Raw genomic sequence first — 22,763 nt, forward strand, 5'->3', positions numbered from 1 at the left:
GTTGGGGGGTCCAAGTCGGGAGTTCCAGAGTAGCTCCTTGGGATACAGCGGTGAAGAGGAGTGGGATAGAAGTTCTAGCTCAGCTGAAGGTTCGTCTGAGATCCATTTTGCTAGGTGTGTCGACTGAGCCGCCAGAAAGTATCTCTGGAAGTCGGGAAGCTGAATGCCGCCCTCTGCGTAAGGGAGTGTGAGGGTATTCAGTGTGAGTCGGTGCCGGGCTCGTCCCCAGAGGAAGTCCCTGATCAGAGAGTCGAGTGTCCTGAAGAAGAGTGGGGGAATGTAATACACCACGTTGGTGAAATAGTAGAGGAACCTGGGGAGGATTATCATTTTAGCTATCGCCGCCCTCCCCATCATGGAGAGCGGGAGCTTTGACCAGAACTGTATGGATCTCCGCACTCCGCCCATTGCGGCCTCCGTGTTGGCTTTGTGGGTGGATATTGGTGAATGTGTGATGTTGAGGCCTAGGTATCGAAAAGTGTCCACCTGCCAACGGATCCCGATCTCAGGAAGCTCCTCCTCAGGTTTATTTTTCAGTCTTGCTAGTGGGAACGCGCAAGACTTCTGCCTGCTAAATCTTATCCCCGAGTATCTTGCAAAGTTGTCCAGAACATCCAATACAATCGGGGCATTCTCCAGGGGGTCGCGCAGGTATAGGAGGACGTCGTCGGCATATAACGAGATGATGTTGTCTGATCCTCCAATGCTAATGCCAGCGTCAAAGAACTGCTTCCTGAAGTATATTGCCACCGGCTCCAGGCCTAGAATATACAGCATTGGAGACAGTGGGCATCCCTGTCTGGTACCCCTCTGGATGGGCCAGGCCCTCGATATCATGACACCCGTTTTAACTCTTGCCAATGGGTCGCTGTACAGGACCTCTATCCAGTGGATGAAGTGTTCGCCAAGTCCGAACTCCCTCAGGGTTTCGATCAGCCACTCCCAGTAAATAGAGTCAAAGGCTTTTATGGCATCCAGTGAGAGTACTGCTAGATCTTCCTCGCTTTCGGACGTCTGTGAAATGATATGTTGGAGCCTCCTGAGGTTGGCGGAGGTGTTACGCCCCGGAACGAAGCCATTCTGGTCCTCGTGTACCAGGGAACCGATCACCCTCGAGAGCCTTTTGGCCAATATGGTCGTCAATATTTTACCGTCGTAGTTTAGGAGCGCCAGTGGGCGATATGAGTCACATCTATCGGCTGGTTTGCCTGGTTTGAGCATCGGGACGATGAGGGTTTCTCTCATAGTGTTAGGGAGAGTGCCTGACTCATATGCCTCCATATATACTGCGTGTAGTATAGGAGAGAAGATCTCCTCGTAGGCCTTGTAGAATTCTGGGATGAGGCCATCTGTGCCAGGAGCCTTGCCTGTGGAGAGGGATCTGATTGCATCTGTGATGTCCTCCACCGTAATAGGCTCCCCAAGTTTGTCCTGTTGTTCCTGGCTCAGCCTAGGCAATCCCACCTCAGCCAGCGTATCCTTTATATCTGCTATGGGGACCTTCGTCTCATGAGTGTATAGGTCGTTGTAGAATTCCGTGAAGGTATCATTGATCTCTTGTCGTGTTCTGCAGGTCTTTTCATTCGTATCTTTGATCTCCTTGAGGGCCTGTCTCGGGTGCTCTTTCCTGCATAGCCATGCGAGTATTCTGCCCGGTTTGTCAGCTTCCCTGTGGGCCTTCGAGGTGCGCACAGAGAAGTCAAACTTCGAGAGTCTTTCCCATGCCTCCCTGCAATCCTCTCTGATCAGTTTCAGTTCAGCCTCCCTTTCGGTGGTTGGTGGGGCGCCACTTTCAAGTCGCTTTATTCTCTCCTCCACTACCTCCAGTTCTCTCCTCAGTTGTCGCCTGATCCCGCCCGCCTCGGCGATTATCTCCCCCCTTGTCACTACTTTCAGCGCCTCCCAAAGCGTGCTCCACTTCTCGACCGAACCCTTGTTTATCTCTAAGTATTCTTCCAGCTTTTCTCTTAGGGTTTCCTTGAATGCTGGGTCGGTCAAGGCATCCGATGGCATGCGCCACGTCGGAATGGGGGGGGCGGGGGCCCTTGAGGGAGAGCTGCAACAACAAGGGGGAGTGATCCGATATTGTTCTGCCCATGTATTCTACCAATTCAACTTGCGGGGTTAGTTCGTTGGCGACGAAGAAGCAGTCCAGTCTCGTGTGGAGGCTATGGGGAGCCGAGTAGAATGAATATGATCTGTCCGAGGGGTGGAGGTCTCTCCAGATGTCCGTTAGGTGTAGGTCTGCCACCATCTTGGAGAGGGCCCCAGGAGAGGCGCTATGGGACATGCGTGGAGCTGACGATCTGTCCAGTTCCGGGTTCATAATAGAGTTGAAGTCCCCCCCCCCCCCATATGAACGTATACTCTGTAATGCAGCAATTTAGCGATAGGTCCTTGATGTGTGAGGGTATATTGTGCTGGGGAAAATACGAGTTTACTATACACAGGGGAGTGTTCTCAAGCATGCCCCACACTATCACATACCTGCCCTCTTTATCCAGCTCCGTTCCCATTTGTTGAAATGGTGTATCCGGGCTCACCCATGTATAGACTCCTCTTGCGTACTTTGAGATGGATGCGCCGCTGCCTTGGCCTCCCCAGTAGTTCGGGATTTTGTCTGTGGCCTCCAAGGTGAGATGTGTTACTTGCAGGAGGGCCAATGATATTTTTTTCCTCTTTAGATAGGAAAAAATCCGGTTTCTTCTTATGTATGTTCCCATCCCCCTGACGTTCCATGTAATTAGCTTGAGTCTTGCTGCCATTGCATAAGTGGGTTCCTTGATGAGGGGTGTACCACCCCTTCTCCCAGTGTTGCATGAGCCGTATTGTAGGGTGGGTGATGAGCCGCTTGTGTGGGGTGGGTAGGCCCACCCAGGCCCAGGAAATCTTTATTCATCCGGGTTGGGACAGTCGTAACAATAACAACTTGGAACAAGTAACTAAAACTAATGCACCCAGCTTCAGCCACCGAGGTGGAGTGCTCGGGGGCCCTCGCGCCGTCCGACCTAGTCCAGGTCTCTGGCGTGAGTGGTTGCGTGCAGGAAAAAGGTCTGCACTGGTCAACGGTGGGTCCGTGGTCTGTGTCCATGGGCGGGAGGTCGAGTGAGCCCGTAGTCATTTAGCGTTCTGATGTGGTAGTTTTGCTTCAGTATTGGTATAGCTTCAGTTCGGTTTGGAGTATAATACCAGAGAAATGGGTGCTCCAGCCGCGTTAGTATGCGGTCAGCTTTTTGGGCGTGCTAGGTGCGTTCCTCTGGCGTGGTTTCTTTGGGAGCCTCAGCAAGGTTATTGTGTTCCATCCACATAGTAGCCGCTTCTGGTGATTCCAAGAATATCGCCCACCCTTTGTGGATTACTTTTAGTCGTGATGGATAGAGCAGCATGTATTTTATGTTCAGTGTCCTCAGCTGGGCCTTGATGGGGACGAAGGAATTCCTTGCTCTTTGCACCGATTGGGTATAGTCGGGGTAGATGGTAATCTTTGAGTTACCCCGCTCGATTATACCTCCTTCCCTCGAGAATTTCAGGATCACCTCTCGGTCGTGGAAATTGAGGACCTTGGCGATGATGGGGCGGGGGTAGGATCCAGGCGGGGGCCGCTTCTGGAGGGATCTATGAGCTCTTTCAATGGCGAATCCCTGCAAGAGTTTCGACACCCCTACTTCCTGCTGTATCAGGGATTCCACATAAGCCGTCGGATCCATGGTCTCCGACCCCTCCGGTACGCCCAGGATCCTGATATTGTTCCGTCTGGCCCGACCCTCTGCTTCTTCGGATCTCGCCTCCAAGAAGTGCACTTTCCGTTTGAGGTCCGCTACCTCTTTCTGTAGAGACGTCGTCTCATCTGAGATGTCCTTCTGGGAGGATTCGACTATGGTGACGCGCTCCGTTAAGTTGCAGGCATCTTGCCTGATAAATTGTATGTCCATCTTAACCTCCCCGATTTTCGTATCGATGAATGTCCTCAGGGCCGCGATCGCCTCAAGCAATTGATTATGTCTGGTCTCATCTCCAGGGGCATCTTGTGCTGGTGAGGTCTTCGGTGTGGATTGAGCAGCAGGCTTGGATGTTACAAAGGGGTCCAGAGTAGCGTGCTTGGCTTTGTTCCTCGCGGCAGCCATCTTGCCTCTTTGATACCGTCGTCACCTTCTTCACCGTGTCTATCGGCCGCGTAGCGATCTTCCTTCTGGCCCTTCTTGGCTGCTGCACCGGGTCCTGGCGGTGCCCTCGAGTGGCCCGGGCCGGGGTGCACTCGACTGCAGGGTGGGACTGCTCGAGTCAGCGAGTCGCTGGCTCCCGGATCCAGTGCGAGCCGCTGGGTTGTCAACGCGAGGTGGCCGCCATCTTGTGTGCCTCGCCCGGGAAGAAGGGGGAGCCAGCGCCGGGTCGCGGTAGAAGCCTCTCAGGCCCCGATTTTCGTCGGGGTTGGGTGGAAGAGAAGGTCCCCCGCTTCGGCCACCGGTGGATCTCCTCGGATGCGGTGTCTGTGGGCAGAAGCACCTAGAAAAGGATCAGACTGCTGCGGCCCAGACGGAGCTCAGGGAACTCGCGTCCTCACTCCGTGGACATCAGGCCACGCCCCTTGGGCGAGGCTATGGCTATGAAATGTGCATGCTTATACAGGGTCGTCTGGCAAAGCACAGTATGCTGCGAACGCAGATTGCACCCTATATGTTGCATATTGCTTAAGCAGCTAGCATAGTAATGTGGGTAAATAACTGCGTTTGCATGCGGTACACAATTCGTTTTGAGGTCTCCATACAAGTCGCATTGGTTCACCATTTTCATTTCTGCAGTTTCTGCACTAATATGATGCATCACTTTATGTACATAGCTTATCGGAAGCATATCAAAAGATTGACAACGTTTGCATGAATATGTTTCTTCATGAGTGATCACGGAATAACGCATATTTGCTTTTCAACATCCGCAGTAATGTCCTTATGGTTTCCATGGAGCCATTGTTTCACTTAACACACCATGGCAACAATTTCTGACCACAACCATAGTGAATATCGTCTGTCGTGTTGCAGTAAACCATTTTGTTATTTTAGCACGAGTTGCACAGTATATATATATATTGGTCATTCTGTTACCTTGTGCCATAAAACACACTGGTAACACATCGCAGAGACAGTTTCCTAAAGGCCTTTTTCTTCAAAGGGGTGGATGGGGTTCAGGTGAAGGGATGGTTTTTGGTTGGATGCTATGATTATGTTCTGTGGTTTTATTCCTTTCTCTCATTTGCCCTTGCAACATTCATGCATGCGTCCTATGTTGGATGTGCAGTTTGTGCCGAGCAGTACAAACTTCATTCAGATTAGACCTCGCATGTACAGAAGTAGCAATACTGTATCAATCGGGTTTGTGACATTTTTACTTTGTGCACCATTTCGGCCTAAAAAATAAAAAAATAAAAAAAAAGAATTAAGCAGTTTTGGGATATCATGGGCAAAAGGGGCCATTTATTTTTAAATGATTCATTTTGGGCATGAAAACAGTCATGAAACGTAACCGAATTTGTGGTGAGTGTTTGGATCTGGAGAATGGCGCCTCCTTCGTATTGAGAAAGACAGTTTCTAACAGGTTTTGTGCAAATTCGTCCACCGGTTCTTGCTGTGAAGAGAAGTTGGCCTACAAAAATGTTCAACGGAAACACGTTTAGAGATCATGCCTATAAACTTTGCCTATTCCCCTTAGACTGAACTGCATGAAAATGTCCACGAAACTAAGTTAGATGTACATTATCTTTTTAGAATGCTTGGTCAACTGACAAAAGCTGTATGCATCTCAAAATGTTCTCCTCCAACAAGGAGTACAGCCTAACCTCAACTACAGAGGCACTATAGTGTCCACACTAATAAAGTCTGGCATGTGAGTGGGCAAAATAGGGTCGTATTGGTCCGATAGATAGGTTGGACATGCGCTTCACCTTAAATGGGGATTACTTGGACTGGTCCAGGATTTGCGTCAATCGGTACAGTGGACAATTCCTACAATAGAATGAATTGTGGTTATGTTCAAGATCCTTCCAACCCCACAACCGCCCTCAGGAAAGAACTTTGCAAAACTTCCCCAGAAATTCAGTGTGCTGTGTTTTGTGGCCTTTCATCAATGGGGTTTAATGTCATAAACCCCCTCCCCCCCTCCACATGGAGTTGAATAACAGTTCATTGCCTAAAGAAGCTGCCTACATGTTATTCAAGTGTAGTCCTTAAAAGCCTTAACATTATACATTTGACATTATATGCAAGTACATTTTTAATTTGGACTTTAGATTAGTTGCAAGCAGCAACTCGACATGCATAAGGTGTTAACACTGTTGAAATAGCACCGGACAACAATGTCCAACCTATGAATATATGGAGAAAACTGTATTGACGGGAAAGATTATTGAAAATGACGCTGTGAGAAATGAACAATGCCCAAAAGAGCGAAATTACAAAAGTTAGCAAGTGTTATCAGAATAAACCAATCAAGTTGGAACACGCAGGGAAGACCCCAAACCTACATCAGTTCATGCGCCATCAAATTGCAACATTTACATACAACGGGTCAACGGAAAAGGCATTCCCTTTGTCCACAATCTGGTCAGACAGCCCTTGGAAACAAACTACTGGGAAAAGACAGCATAAGCATAGAAACCACAAGGTTTCATCTTCATTCAATTCTATGGTGCATAGAAACAATCTTCATGCAGGCACAATCACCATTCCTATACAGCCTGCCCATCATTTCTTAGTACAAACAAAGCTTTTGATATGTCAAACACCAATTTAAAGAAAACAACAAGTTACTCTTACCTGGTAACGTTCTTTCGATGGGATGGTCCGACAACGTATTCCATATCTAGGACAGTAATCACCACAGCTGTGCTGCTTCGGAAAATCTTCAGCTTCTGCGTCCTGTGTCGATGAACGTCGATACGCTGCCCTCGAGGACCTCCTCCGACGGCCGACGTCACTGGATGTTATAAGTAGGACGCACGACGCCTGTAGCCTCAGTTGTAGTTTTTTCCCAGAACGTGTGCCACCAGTCTTCTGCCAGTCTGACACACAAAGCCTTGCGGAAACGTAAGCTGCAATCGCATAAGAAATTCTGTAGCGGAGAAGGTAGGGAGGGAGCGATATGGAATAAGTCGTCGGACCATCCCATCGAAAGAACGTTACCAGCTAAGAGAGTAACTTGTTCTTCGAGGGGATTGGGTCCTCTGACGTATTCCATATCTATGACAGACTCCCAAAGCAGTCCCAATGCAAGGAGGGGGGGGGGGGGAAGAATTTATAAAACAGAAATTTAGCATGCCTAATGAAATTGCAGAGTAAAGGACCGCCTTGCCAAAGGCCAGATCCTGCCCCCGGATGGAATCGAGGGAATAGTGACGAACAAAAGTATGTACCGAAGCCCAGGTGGCTGCATCACAGATGTTTCGAATAGGAACCCCTCTCTGCAGGGCAGTAGAGGCAGCCATACCCCTGGTAGAATGGGCCCGTAAGCCGACCAGTGGGTCCTTACCCGCCAAGTGGTAACACTCAGATAGCCAAAATAATCCAGCGAGACAGTCTGTTTCGTCACAGCCTGTCCCAAACGCTTTCCAGCGTAACCAATGAAGAGCTGATCGTCCACTCTGACCCAGGACATGCGTGAAATATAAAAGCTTAACGTTCTCATAGTATCAAGCCTATGGAACCTCTCCTCTTCCTTACCAGGATGTGGAGGAGGTTAAAATGACGGAAGAACAAACTTCTGGCCTAAATGAAATTCCGATACCAACTTCGGAAGAAAAGAAGGACGAACTAAGGACAACCCTGTCCTTATGAAACACAGTGAAGGGTGGCTTAAATGAAAGTGCCTGTAACTCACTCTGCGAGCGGAAGTGACCGCAACCAAAAATACAGTTTTAAGAGTTAACAGTCTCAAAGGGCATGTATGCAAATGCTCAAACGGAGCACCCATCAGAAACTTGAGAACAAGGTTCAAATCCCAACCGGGCACCTGGAAAGGCGACTGAGGGAAAACATTAGTGAGCCCTTCCAGAAACTTAGAAATTAAAGGAATTTTAAAATGGGAACACTCTTCAGACGAGAGCTTAAATATGGACAGCGCCGCCAGGTAACCTTTAATGGTACCCAGTTGAAGGCCCCTGTGGGCCAAAGAAAGCAAAAAAGACAGAACCATGGGAATTTCACATGCAAAAGGATCCACATTCTTAACCCTGCACCAGTCGCAGAACTTTCTCCAACGGCACAGAGACTTTGTTGCGGGCCTTCTGGCCGAAAGCAACACCTCCATCACATCTTCAGGGAGGTCCCAATACTTATACCTCAAACTTTCAGAAACCAAGCATTAAGGTTGAGGGACCTGACCTCTGGATGGAGAACCTGACCCCCCTCCCGTGAGAGCAGATTGTCTCGGTAGGGAAGACGACGTGGAGGACAGATGGACAAGTCGAGAAGGTCCGGGTACCACGTCCTCCGGGCCCACGCCGGAGCAATGAGGATCATCCGGGAACCGAACCTCCATAACCTCTGCAGTACTTGCGGGAGGACGGAGACTGGAGGAAACGCGTACAGCAGTGGAAATGACCTCTCCACCACAAACGCGTCTCCTAAGGCTCCGTTTGGAGGAAATTCCCGCGAGCAGAACCTCTCGCACTTCCAGTTGACACTGGAGGCGAAGAGAACCACTTGAGGGGTCCCCCAAAGGGCGAAGATCTCCAGGAGAATCTCCTGAGCCAACTCCCACTCGTGAGAGATTGCGCTCTGCCTGCTCAGAGCGTCCGTCGTCTCGTTTACATCTCGTGCCAGATGAACTGCCTAGATCGAAACATCCTGCTGGATTGCTCGGAACCAGAGCTGCATCGCCTTGCTGCACAGAGGAAGTGACCCTGGCCCCCGACCCCCGCCTTTTTGTTGAGGTAGTGCATGGCCAACGTGTGGTCTGTCAGGATCAAGACATTCTTTCCTCGCAGTCGGCAGAAAAGCCTTCAGGGCTAGCCTGATGGCCCTCAGCTCCAACAGATTGATATGGAGTCTGGACTCCGACGGAGACCAACGACCGCTGACTCAACTCGTTGGCATGAGCCCCCCATCCCGTGAGGGATGCGTCCGTCACGATCGTCACCTCCGGCCAGGGCAGCCAAAATGAAGCCCCCCTCATCAGATTGCCTTCGTCGGCCCACCACAGAAGGTCCCGGGTGACCGAAGACGGCACCTGAACAGGGTCCAACATCCTGCCGGAGGACTGAGACCACTGGAGCTTGAGTGCACATTGCAAAGATCTCATCCGCAACCTGGCCTCTGGCACCAGAAGAATGCAGGATGCCATGAGGCTTAGCAGTCTCAAGAACTCTAACGCTGAGAGAGTCTGGGCAAGTTGAAACTTGTGCACCATCTGCTGAATGTGATGAGCCCTCACCTGGGGAGGAAAACACTGCCCCAGGGATGTGTCGAGCACCGCTCCGATGTACTGGAGCCTCTGAGTAGGTGTCAAATGGGACTTCTTTAAGTTGAGGGAGCAGCCCAGCTTGTGTAGGGAGTGGCAGGTGACTGACAAATGATCCAGGACTTGCTCAGGAGAGCGCGCCCTGATCAACCAATCTTCCAGGTAGGGGTAGACGTGAATCCCCCCCCTTTCCTGAGGTGCGCTGCCACCACTACCATGAGCTTGGTGAAGACCCTCGGGCGGAGGTGAATCCGAACGGCAGACCCCGAAACTGAAAGTGCGTGTCGCCAACCGCACACCTCAGGTACTTCTTGTGCTTCGGATGGATCGGCACATGAAAATAAGCGTCCTTGAGGTCAAGAGACACTAACCAGTCCTGAAGTTGAAGGGCCTGGAGGACTTGAGAGAGTAAACATCTTGAACTTGTCCTTCCTGAGGAGTTTGTTCAAACCGCGCAAGTCCATGATGGGCCTCAATCCCCAGTTTTTCTTGGAAATCAAAAAATAAGGGGAATACCATCCCTTGTTCCTCTCCGCTACAGGCACCAGTTCTATGGCGCCTTTCTCCAGCAGTGATTGAATTTCCTGCGCAAGGAGCAGATCCGGACTCTTCAAAGAAAGATTCCCAGGTGGATTGTCTTGAGGCCTCTGCCGGAAAGGAAGACAGTAGCCGTGGGTTATGATCTCCAGAACCCACACATCTGAAGTAATGGCGCACCACTCTGCAAGATGCTGCGCTAGCCTTCCCCCAACCGGCGAACCATGGGACATGGCCTCATGACTGAGCTGAAGCGGCTGTGGCGTTGCCTGAGGGCAAAGAGGCAACAGCCCGAGTGGCCTTGGCACCTTGAGTACCTGGTTTACCATCTCTGGCACTCCTACGGTGGCCCCTTTGACTGGCAGCTCCTCTCACTTTACCAAAGGATAAGTAATAACGAAAGGAACCTCCACTCCATTACTGTCCCCTAGGACGAAAAGGCAGAGGTTGTCGAACTGCAGCGCCCAACGACTTCGCTGCAGCTTTGGAGGTCTGCAACCTCTCAAGGCTCTCGTCAGCCTTGCTGCCAAAAAGATGTTCCCCGTCAAAGGGCATGTTGAGGAGCCGGGCCTGCATATCAGGAGCAAACCCCGACTTCCGCAACCACGCAAACCTGCGTATCACGGTGCTCGCCGCCATGGACCGGCTGACGCAATCTGCCATGTCCAAACCCGACTGAACGGCCTCACACATGGCATCCTTGCCATCCTGAATCATGGCAAGGAAACCATACCGTTCATCCCCTTCGGGAATATGTTCAGCCGCCAAGGACACAGTTCCACAGAATGTGCGTGAAACGAGAAGGCACAAATGGAGTTGGCCGCCTGAAGCGCCATACCTCCTGCAGAAAACACTTTCTTCGCCCAGCCGTTAAAACGCTTGTCGTCCCCATCAGGAGGGATGGTAGGGTACAACGCCTGCTTTGTCGGGGCCATAACCGCCTGCACCACCAAACTCTCCAGAGTAGGGTGCTTGGACAAGTAGCAGGGGTCACTACTGGCTGGGCGGTATTTTCGCAGCAAAGACTTGCTCACTGCCGGAAGACTCTCCGGAGCAGTCCAAGCCGCCGCCACTCTCCTCTGTAGAGCCATATGAAACGGCAGTACCGGGTCTATTGGTGGACCAATGTCGAGGATATCCGTAAGGTCATCCTGAACAAACTCCACTGGGGGAGCAGACAATCCTAAGTACTCTGACCCGTGACATAAGGCGCCGGTACCAAGATTCGGCATGAGTGCCAGGCTCAGGCCTACAAAACTCCACAACCGTAGAGGTGTCCAGCCCACTAGCATCATGCAGGGACTGCCTCAGGTCCTCAAACTGGCTATGGCCCGAGAGAATCTCATCAGGCACCGTGTCAGCCACCATGCCATCATCAGAGCCCTCATCCACCTCTGAAATGAACTCCAGATGGCGTTAAGAAGGCACAGAACTGGAACCAAAGCCATGCTTGACCTTGGCCAGAGCCTTTCTAGGATGTTCCCCGAGCCACAGCCCCGAAAGGCGGCAAGTGAATCGGCGCCGAGAGAATCAGCGTCGACGACAGACGCGGCACCGACAGCATCGACGACTTCCTCAGAGGCGGAGCCCCGAGCGTGTCCCTCGATGACCTCGGCGCCACAGGCGTCGATGTCTTCCTCGAAGACTTCACAGGTTCACGCTGTCTCGAGCGCGTCGAGGACCGGGTCCTGGACCGGGCATGCCGAGAACGATTCCCCTTGTCCGAGCGGGACCTTTTGCGCGAATCGTGAAGACCACCCGAGCCCGAAGGCGTGCGAGCTGCGCGTCTCGGCTGGTCACAACAGACCCCACTCGGAGGCGCTGACGGACCAGTGCCCTGGGATTCGAGAATCGCCAACATTTTCTTCCCGAAGGAAGCCCATTCCTCCAGTGTCGCATGCTTGGTGGGGTAAGCGACCTGCCGACGGGCAGAGTCCTCGGATGAGGACGGGGAAGGCGACCAATGACGGCGCTTCCGGGAGTGCCTCGAAGAGCCAGAGGAGTGGCGAGACCGACTCCGGGGCCGAGACCCACTGGACTTCCAACGACCACGCAGAGAGTCGCCCCTCGAGGCGTCCGTCGAAAGCCCCGCAGACCTCGACTTTCAGGGCTTGGACACCTTACCTACCGATAACATCTTGCGCTCCCACAAGGCTTTCGATGTGAGCGACTGGCAGTCGACACAGTCATCCGTGTCATGAGCCTCCCCGAGGCACCAGAGGCAGGCGTTGTGCGAGTCCGTGACCGACATCTTGGACCCAAAGTCCCCGCACTTCTTAAAGCCTGGATGCGGTGTGGAAGACGAGGTGGACATCTTCACGAAGAAATATTTCACAAACAGGTTCGAAGAACCGAGAAAGCAACAAACTCCAAAGAGTCGAGGCGCACCGAGATTCCCGAAGCGAACACGTTTGCAGAAAAAACGGAACTGAGGCTACGGGCGTCGTGCGTCCTACTTAACATCCAGTGACGTCGGCCGTCGGAGGAGGTCCTCGAGGGCGGCGTATCCACGTCAACGACGCAGGAGCCGAAGATTTTCCGAAGCAGCACAGCTTTGGTGATTACTGTCATAGATATGGAATACGTCGGAGGACCCAATCCCCTCGAATGTGCCTTTAGAATACACTGACAAAATGGTACAAATTGGTGGATCAAACATACCAGGAAAGAGTTCAGATGTCTTGAATACGTTGATATATATATATATATATATATATATATATATATATATATATATATATATATATATATATAGAGCGAAGCAACAATGCAAGCCCCAACACACAAGTCAGAAGCCCTGTTACTTCAAGTGTCTTATTCTCTTGCTTCATTACAACAACAAAATAATCTTCCCCTCATGGTCTGCAGCATTAGTTTAGAGAAACCTCAATCTGAGAATAATGTTGCAAGAGTTCATAAAGTGTGTAGGCAATGCTAAAAAGGCAATGCTTACCTTTGCTTACAGACAGGAGAAGGTTGGGGTCCCGTGGATGAAATTTGAGTTCGTTAATCGCATTTCCATGGCCAACATAATGCTGAAACAATAGTGTCAAAGGTTCAAATGTGTACTTTATAAAAAAACATGTGTGCTATTAGGTACAAGTCTTTTGTAATCGAAACATTTCTCAATTTTCTGCTGCGAGCTAAACCAATGAAATGCTCTTCCTGGGAAAAAGCACTGCAGATGGTTAGGAGCCTGAATCCATGTGTAAAACCTTTAACTATGGCACAGAACAGTTGGAAAGTTCAACCGAGCGAATGGGTAAAGTCAGTCTAAGGGTAGTGCAACCAATACGTTTGATTGCTTCAGAGAATAGGCAAAGACACTATCCTAGTATCTTGCTTATATTTTCCCCAATAGCCATTTTAGCAGTGTTAACTGATCTTATAATTGTAGGTTCAATTTCTTGGGAAACACGCCAGTTTATCTGGCAGTTACCCTGTTCCAAGAAATAGGCTATATGCATCTGAGCACTCTGGTGTGTAGTTCCAGTGTGTAGTTCCAGGAGTGATATATGCCTTCGTTTAGCCAATAAGAGTGCCCTCTAGAAAGGTCCAAGGGTTCAGATTAGATACAAAACAAAATATATATGCTTCAACAAGAGGTTGCACTCTTCAGCACTAAGAGCATTGTTATAATCTCAGCTTTGCTCCTCGACAATAAATGGTGATCACGAACCTAATTAAGTTTACATCCATGCTATTCAAATAACCTGCCCGTCAAAACTCAATTGGAAACAAGCTGTACACCATTATTGTTTTTATAACCCTTTGAGTATGAAAGAAATTAAGATATTACAAAAACAGCAATTACTAGGAATACCCAAATCTAGAAGGGTTAGAAATATAAAAGGGCACCTCATTTCTACATACTGCTGAGCATGTATCGTGTGTAATGGAAAATGGCTCCCCTGCTCTGCAGAATAAAACAGTAGAGTTCGAAATTGAGGGAAGCTGGAAGCTCTTTAGTTTCTGCTTGTAGCCTAGAAGAGCCTGGTAAGCTTGACACCAACAGTCACCAGGTGGCTCCCCAGGCCAACAGATGCAGAACAAAACACAACTATGTCAATTTAACTCTGTGTTTGGGTCAATCTATAAGCATTAGGACACACCTATACCAGGCCTTGTTAATTCTTAAAAACCCCACTAGAACTGCAAGGCAAGTTCCTCATTTCACATACTCAACCTAAGAATTGCACTTGCCCCGAGGTTACTGGTGACAAAATATTTACCAGTGCTCTCCTTCACCCCTCACACCTTCTGCACCTCCTCAGAGGTAACTTTTTAAAGCAATCCTAATAGTAATACCTTACCAATGCACACTTTGAAACAATGTTATCTTCACTCGGAAGAGATGTAAAAATAAAAGTTAACCCGAAGTATGGCAACAGGGTCCACACCAAACAAAAAAAATGCAGGAAGGAACAAAAACTACACGAAAGGAATAAAGAACCATCAACCTTTAAAGGCAACTTGAGATACAGAAGGGATTCCTTGCACGGAATTTCAAAGGAGCTGGATCTAGAGTATTGGAATGGGCAAATGCCAGTAAATTATTAACACACATAGCTCAGCTTTTCAACAAGTAAAGCACTAATCAACTTGTTCTAATGTATTGCAGTTCAAACTTTCAAAATGTTCTCAGTAATTCTAAAATCGCATTTGACGCAAATCCAGCTACAGAAAATTAAGATAGGAGACATTACATCAGACTTGACCAAACATTATGCCTCGACCACTCAATGTGGTTAATTAATGGTTTGCCTGCTCCCCCCTTACCAATTTTGTACCTTGCAGTTTAATGCAGACACTTACCTTTATGCACTGCATTGTGATGGGATTAATTATCCTGATGATGCCCCTTGACCCAGCAACAGCAAGGAGCGGGTGACTGGTATTACTGTCATATGTCCATGCACAGGTGTAGAAGTTTTCATCAGCCTAGAGAGTTCAATAGTTAAGGACCCAACAGTAGAAACATGCTTTCAAAAGGCCTGAACTTCCTTTTTGCCTGAAATTCCAATCCCACCCCATTTGTCTGGTGAGCCAGTTTTTATACACCAAGTATTTGCTTGCTCTCAACAAACGACAGTTACACTTGCACTTCAGAAGCGATGGACCAGATGAACATATGCCCATCACGAGAGTTTCCATCTCAAGATGGATGTGCCCACATTCATGTACTCTCACTGATCAAAACTCCCCTGCAATAGAAACACGTTAGAGGGTATTCAATCTCATAATTGCCAATGTCAAGATAATAATTTAGCATTTATATAGCGCTACGAACCCTCAGGTATCTGAGCGCTGCTCATTACCCACAGTGTGTGGTGCTCATTTATCGACCTCGGAAGGATGAAGGCTGAGTTTGGGCCTGCCGGGATTGAACCTGCGTCAGCAGGCTCTCCACAGATGTCAAAGCGAGCGCTCTACTCGCTGCGCTATCGGACCGGCGATAGCTGCTAATTTTTCAACTTTTAGAAAATGGCTTTTATATATAAAAATGAGGGTTAGGTGTTCTCCTAATTGTAAAGGTTCTCATTTTGACTTAATATTTACACAAAGCAAACATACATGTTCATAAACTACATTGTGACGAAGCGCCCATAACCCAAATGAAGCAAACTATGCAATACCTTGAAAACGACATGTCACTCCAAATTTAAGCAGTTTCTTGTAGTGCCTTTCAGAAATCAAGAAAGCGACTAAATGCAAGATGGCCGACCTGTTGTAGACCACCCGACCATATGTCCCGCAACAGGTCGGAAATTAAAAAATTGTGGGGAGATGGCAGATTGCACAGTTTATTCAAAGGCAGAACTTTTTCCAACGAAATGTCATAGGAGGCAAAGTATGTTCCAAGAAGTCTTGAAATAGTAATTACTATTAGTTCTCCCGTTGTCAGTCCAAACTATATGAACGCCAAATGCCTTTTTAGATCAAAACATTACTGCCCTTCTGTGGTTTACAGTTTAAGGATGGCCATGGCCATGCATTAGGCAGGGAGAGTAAGGCAGGATGTTGGGACCAAGGACGAGTCCGAGAACTAAGACTATTACGCCCCATAATCTGGCTTTACATCCTGTCCAAACTACATGACAAACTCACAAGCAGTACAGTACACTCGCTATGTGCAGCCATTACGAAAAACAACAGAATACTGAAAAAACATGAAATGTATTGCAGGCATTCGAGCTGGTTCGGTCCTCTTGCTGCAAAATATGCTGAAAGTGAACTCCCAAGCACCAGTTTTCAATGTCAAAAAAGTATTCGTGTAAGGGAGATTATCCTCTTGAACCCCTGTGGACAGGGTCCTCTGGAATATCTTCCTGACTGGAGTACTAGTAGTGACTCCCTCACCAGGCTCTCCAAGTGACAGCAACCCAGGCCCAACTCTAAGGAAGTGTAGTCGGTGGTTCACAGGCCAAGCATACACTTATTACCAAGTAAAAGGGTCGACAGACTACTGGTATAAAAAATGTAATCTTAATATTAAGGAAAGGCAAAGAGAAAAACAGTACAGTTAAGAGGGAAGTAAAACCTTGTAAAAGGTCGCAATGTAGAAAGCATGTATCATTTTTAAAGTAAGTGTACTTTCAGAGTCAAAGTACTTCCCGAAAAATAAATCTTAACAAGTACGTAAAGGTTTTTCAATTCAGTAAATCAGTTCACAAGAGGGACCAGTATTGCCTATATGGGAAGTCTTTTGAGGTACAAAAAAAAAGTGTCCAAAATAAAATTTCTGGAACTCTGTTCGGAGAAGACCTTCTAAAGTTTGCAAAGATAATGGGCCAAGGGATGAAGAATACAACAATGAATATGCCCTCCAGAAGGGCCGAAGGGTCAGGTGAGCCATACCCTAGGACCAGGTAAGCAGTTCTGCAGGATACAGCTGCCCGTTTCCAGAGGCCCTATAAACATTCAGCGACCACAGTAAAGAAATTATGCCACCACCAGCCTCGCCACACGACTAACTGCAAATCCAGAAAAGGCAGCAAAAAGGAGGGGAACCGCCCCTCCCCAAAGTTACAGAAAAAAACACAAGTAGAGTTCTGCCCTAACAATTGTGTCAGGCTCAAGCTGCAGCATTGAAAAGGTCTCCAATGGATATACATTGTGCTTATGCCCAAAAGGTTGCCATGCTTCTAGTTTTACAACACTGGATTATTTTATGTTGTGGCATTACTGATTTTTCATATGAGGGGATTAAAGTGGAACCAACTGTTTTGTTGTCTCTTACGGAGTAACATTTGTTTGGATCCACTCCGTGTTTACACATGCACCGTACCACCACACCCACCCCTTCAAGCCCTTTGCATCTACCAAAGTTAATCCATTTATTTCTCTCCAACTCCAGATTCTCCAAGTTCTCTCACTTTTTTTAGTCGCTTCAGACAAACCACTAGCCTGTATTTTCCCAATTGTTTCAGCAAAAATAGCAGAGAGAAACATTTATTTTGCCGGTATAGAGTGGATTGGTGCAATTTTTCTCAAATTGGTTCACTCCTCCCATTAGTTAAAGTTTCTCCACCTTGCTCTTCAGAACCAGTAATTTTCACAACCCTTGGTAGTAGGTGATGGAATCCGACAGCATTCTCACTCGACTACATATTGCACATATGGGTGAAATGTCTGACCAGGCCTCTACAAAATTAAGACTCCGTCCTCAAACGAGTCGTCCTGGTGCATTAGACAGTCTTGCTTTGGGGGTGGGATGAGCACAGGATTTTGGAAGGGAGGAACACCTTCACCAATGTGATGGAAGTGGGCCAATGTGGTTACCAATGCCATCCGTCTTTGACGGTGTGCTTCCTTGTTGGAAACATGTTAACAGTCTGTAGCAAGTTAAGGTCAGAATAAGCAGAGTCCTACAAAAAAGTCAGCTTGGTAAGGGCTGCTTCACATGCTTTTCAATTGCAAAGCTATAAATGTGTTTTTTGCATACATCAATTAGAAATCCCCAGATGCTGCTTGGAGTACACCATACAGGATATGTTGGTGTTACTGTACTTGGAAATGCTTTATAATTTCCAAACATAGCGCAATGCCTACCCCTTCATGGGCAGTGTACAGGGCCTTGCAATGCTGAGAGGGGAAGGGACCGTTTGTTCACTTTTTATGTGCACCAGACCCATAGGTAGCAGGGCGCAGCAATAAGAAAATGCAAGGCTTACATGGTTACACAATATGCAAAATATACAATATAAAGGTATATGTGGTTACAACAATATACAATGTACAAATCTACAAGTCACGTGTTACACTGAGTATAGCACTGAGTCTCAAAAATAGATTAGATTATACATGAACTTACGAGCAGTGACGCAGAGTTAGATGAGAATATTGGGTGAGTAGGAATAGGTTGACCCCGCTGCGGAAACAGCCTAAAGGGTGGGAGACTAGGGGTCGGTAGAGAGAAGATGTTTAGTAGCATTTTTTCTAAAGTGTAGGTAAGGTTGGTCAGCTCTCAGGTCTTGAGGCAGTAGGTTCCATAATTTAGCAACCTTCACTGGGAAGCAATTACCACCAATTGTAGTAGGCCTGTATCTAGGTATAGCCAGACAGTTAACATTGCCAGCTCTAGTTGGTACGAGAGATTCTTCTATGAAGTTTATCTATAAGGTAACCAGGGCCAGCGTTATTTAGAGCTTTGTGGGTCAGTGATAGCGTCTTTAGCTGTATTTTGTTGCCTGTAGACAGCCATTTATGTTGGCGTCTAAAGGAGGAGATACGAGTTTTTATTTATGCCAAGTGCTGCTCTCAAGGCGTTATTTTGTAGTGTTTGAAGCCTCCGGATGGTGATTTTATTAGCACCACTATATAGGGCATTACAATAGTCAATTCTAGAGAGCATTAAGACTCTGGCCAGGATCAGGCAGCTGTCGTGGGAAAGGAATGGCTTGCCAGCTCTAATCAGCTTGCAACTGTAGGCCGTGGTGGAGGCCAGGGATTTTATCTGTTTGTCAAAGGACAGTGTAGAATCCAAGTAGAAACCAAGGGTTTTTACTTCCTTCGAGACTTTGATGGTATTCCCGTCGATCTTGAATGAGGAAAATTCCTGGCCTAGTTTGATGTTGGCCTGTGTGCCCATGATTATCAACTCAGTCTTATTGTTCAAGCATAACCCCATTAGTGGCCATTCATGCCTGGATGATAAGATATAGCCTGTTCACCAACTCTGTGTCCTTACTATGATCCCCAGAAAGCGGGAGGAGAATCTGTGCATCATCTGCGTAGTTAGTGTAGATGATACCCAGATGGTCCAGATCATCAACCCGGGGCTTGGTGAAGATGTTGTATAGAGTTGGAGAGACAAGAACCTTGAGGAACACCGCACAGGATAGGGGTAGGGTCTGCGGCTGACGATGGAGAGAAAACTCTCATGGTTCTCTCGCTCAGGAAAGATTCAATCCATCTGATAGCCTCAGAGGAGAAGTGAGCGGCAGAGTCAAAGTGTCTACAGAGGACCTTATGGTCCACTAGATCAAATGCAGCTGAGAGATCTAGTAGGAGCAGAAGTACAGTCTTCCCTTTGTCTCTCAGCTCATCAATTGGGGATTTTAAATCAATTAAGGCAGTTTCCGTTCCGTGTAATGGGCAGAAACCGGATTGTCTGTCTCTGAAGAGTTTATGCAATTCTAGGTGTTTTTGAATTTGGTTATAGGCCGCTTTAACGAGAATTAAGTAAAAATGGTACAGTGATGATGGGATGGTAGTTAGTAGGGATGAGAGGATCTAATGTCTGTTTCCTGAAGAGAGGGAGCACCCAAGACTGTTTTAGGTTAGCAGGGATGGTATCTGAAGTAAAGGAGGCATTGATCAATTTGGCGATGAACGGACATAGTTCTCTGGCAGCATCTTTTATTAGTTGTGCTGGGCAGATATCACCTTTGCAATTGGAAGGCTTCAGTGAAAGGATGATTTTTTCTACTTCCAGGGTGGACATTTTGGTGAAGAGGAATATATTGTGTGCTGTCGGTGGATCACTGGGCAGAGGGTTTTTAGGCGAATGCTGGAGATTCAGCGCTCCTTTTTTCTTCTGAATTTTATTTTGGAGCATGTTAATTATGTTAGCTAGCGCATGTTGGATGTCTGCGCACCAAGACTGATCTTTAGTACAGATATCGTGTATAGCGATTGGTGACTCTAGTACTTTTAGTATGGCGAAGAGTTCCTTCATGCTAGAATTGGATTTGGTAATGCGCTCGTCATAAGAGTTACATTTTGCCCGACAGACTTCATTCTTATAATGCGAGGAGAGCGAGGTTAATTTGGCTTTATCATCATTGGAGGGGCAAAGTCCCCAATTGGTTTCACTTTTTCTTTTCAAGAGGCGTAAATCTCTGAATTGTGGCGTAAACCATTCATTTAAACGGGCTTTTGGTTTGCTAGATCGAAGTTTAAGAGGGGCAATTTTATCCAATGTAGTGAGCATAATATTGTTGAATTCATGGACTAGGATACTGGGATCAAGATTTTCTGGCAGTGCATTTAGAGTGGGAAGGATCGCAGGGATTACTTTATCTATTGTGATGCTTTTTTTGTTTCTGGTTAGACATGGTGGGGCTAGTGGAGGGGCCGTGGTAGTAGGTCTGGTGATGGATAAGTGAAAGGACACCAGCGAGTGGTCTGTCCAGGATAGAGGCATGATGGATGAGATAGTAGCTGTGCAATTATAGTGCAATTTTATTAAGTAGTGTCGCCACAGTAAGCACTAGCTCAGAGATTGATGGCAAATAATGTTCTCTTCAAAAAGCCATCAATCTTGTCATCTTGTCCACTGGTCAGTCCAAGTTGCTTTGTCTGAAGCAAACATTTTTGTGATGCACTAGGTCTTTCAACGCACCATTCAGTTTCACATTCCCTGAATATTTAGAAACCAAGTCTGTCAAGGGATATTGATGGACTAGAATTTATGGATGCTCTGTATATTCAAATTTTCAGCACATCTTTCATAGCTTTACGAAACATAGGATAATGGAAAAACCTCAGATTGCTCTTCGGCTAAAGGTGGAGACACTGAAATGTAGGGTATTCCATATGCTGGATATCTACTTTTCCGACATATTTGCCATCAAGATTTTATTGAAGGACTCTGGGCATGATAAATGTGGGAGCTACATTGTATTATCCACTACCATAGTAACTATGTGAAACTGTGTTCTGTACATCATTACATTACATTACATCATTACATTACATTGATTCAGAAATGTATTTTGTCTAGAGGGTAAGCTTAAAACACGTGTTGCCCAAATTAAACTTTGGTATTCTGTTAAATGTATCATGTCCTTACATGTGGGCCTTTTTGCAAAGGTGTTGGGCAATGGATTGCTGTCAGAGGGTTTCACTCTTCAGAGCGATACTCACCCGGCTACCCCTCTGTGCCCTTACCTATTCTTACCATGGAATGCCTAGCTAAAGCAATCAGTGGGCAGGTCATTACTGGGATTGGTACAAAGGCTGGGTTTTGAAGGCACTACTCAGCAGATGATAGTTTTAAATCTTTCATGCCAAAGCATTTCTGCTCTGGTGTAATTCCAACTGGGTGAGATTGAGGTTGTTTCTTTAAGGTCACTATGATTAAGTCAGTGATCTTCCCAATACTCCTTTCCTGTCATAGGGCTCCTTTGGAGATTTCAATATCAAATGGGCTGGAAAAGGACCTGTGCACCAAAGAAAATTGTTGAGGGATATGATTTGCACTAGACAAATATTGAAGCGGTTATAGAACAATGAAAGAAAAGTCCATAGGCGCACCTCTGCGGGAAGGAACACGGCCCATTTACCTGTTCTTTGGGAAGGTACCCACTCGAGAGTCTGCAGCCACACTTCACTGTACCTTTCACAGATGGGAAATAACCATTTGCATATCAGTTTTTGTCCCACCCACATGGGCAGTCCTGCACCGAAATGCTATGGCAATTCCGTTCTGAACAAGAGTACCAACAGCAACTCCCCACACGTGTTTCAGCCTTGTTGGGCCTCATCAGTGAGGTGGAGCTGTGCCTGAGCACAGTGAGCAAGAAAATGTTTACTGGAATGCAGGAGATCTTGCATTGTGGGGTGCTATGCACTCTTAAGATGTTGCTTCTCCCAAGGGTGCTCCGTTTTAAGCGTGGTAATGTTTGCCTTATCTAGAAAGTCGTTCAAATCGAGTGTTAGGGAGGCAAACTCATGTGGGTTCTTCAAAAGAGCGTTGACAAAGATGGCTTTGGTTTTTATTCCGTGGGATGCTTCCATTGTTTCTTTCTGTTGGCTCCGGGACTGGATTCCTGCTGATGAAAGGGACCATGGGTGCATACAATTTGAGCGTAACTCAGTGGGCGCCACTAGCTGGTTGGCCCTTTTGTCTTTCGATAGACTAAATCAGTTACCTTCCATAGCCCACATAACGATCAATACAAAAGTGTGGTTATGGGCGAGAATTAATTGCTTGGCAGGGAAGCTTCACTAGGGGGTAACCCCATCTTGAAGTTTGTGAACTAAACTCCACTGGACTTCCTGGGGGGAGAATGGGGGCAGGAGCGGCATCATCCAAACTAGTGACCTCTGGGGCGGGGTGTCTTTGGTACGAATTGAAAGGAAGTCTATGTTTTGGACTGCTTACTTGGCAAGTATGGTGACACATTTGCACAGTTGGTTATTTACGGTCTGGCAGGCAGAAATTCTTGCTGTACCAACGTTATTCACTCATCTACATCTCTCAGCATCCACTCTTAATAAGTTGCTGGGAAGAAGGTACCCTGTCTCAGGCACCAGCTGTTTTTAAACCGGAC

General features: G+C 47.4%; 1 protein-coding gene across 1 annotated transcript in view; it reads right to left on the minus strand.

The window, feature by feature from the left end:
• EED (embryonic ectoderm development) overlaps positions 1-22,763 on the minus strand; it is a 677,001-nt gene that overhangs the window by 423,963 nt on the left and 230,275 nt on the right. Inside the window, exons 5-6 of the mRNA XM_069639744.1 lie at positions 14,800-14,925; positions 12,938-13,019 (exon numbers count right to left, since the gene is read on the minus strand). Of these exons, the coding sequence (XP_069495845.1) occupies positions 12,938-13,019; positions 14,800-14,925 (208 nt within the window). The remainder of the gene's footprint in view (positions 1-12,937; positions 13,020-14,799; positions 14,926-22,763) is intronic.

This window comes from Ambystoma mexicanum, chromosome 7q (assembly GCF_040938575.1).
Source record: "Ambystoma mexicanum isolate Mex_15411 chromosome 7q, UKY_AmexF1_1, whole genome shotgun sequence".
Taxonomy (NCBI): domain Eukaryota; kingdom Metazoa; phylum Chordata; class Amphibia; order Caudata; family Ambystomatidae; genus Ambystoma; species Ambystoma mexicanum.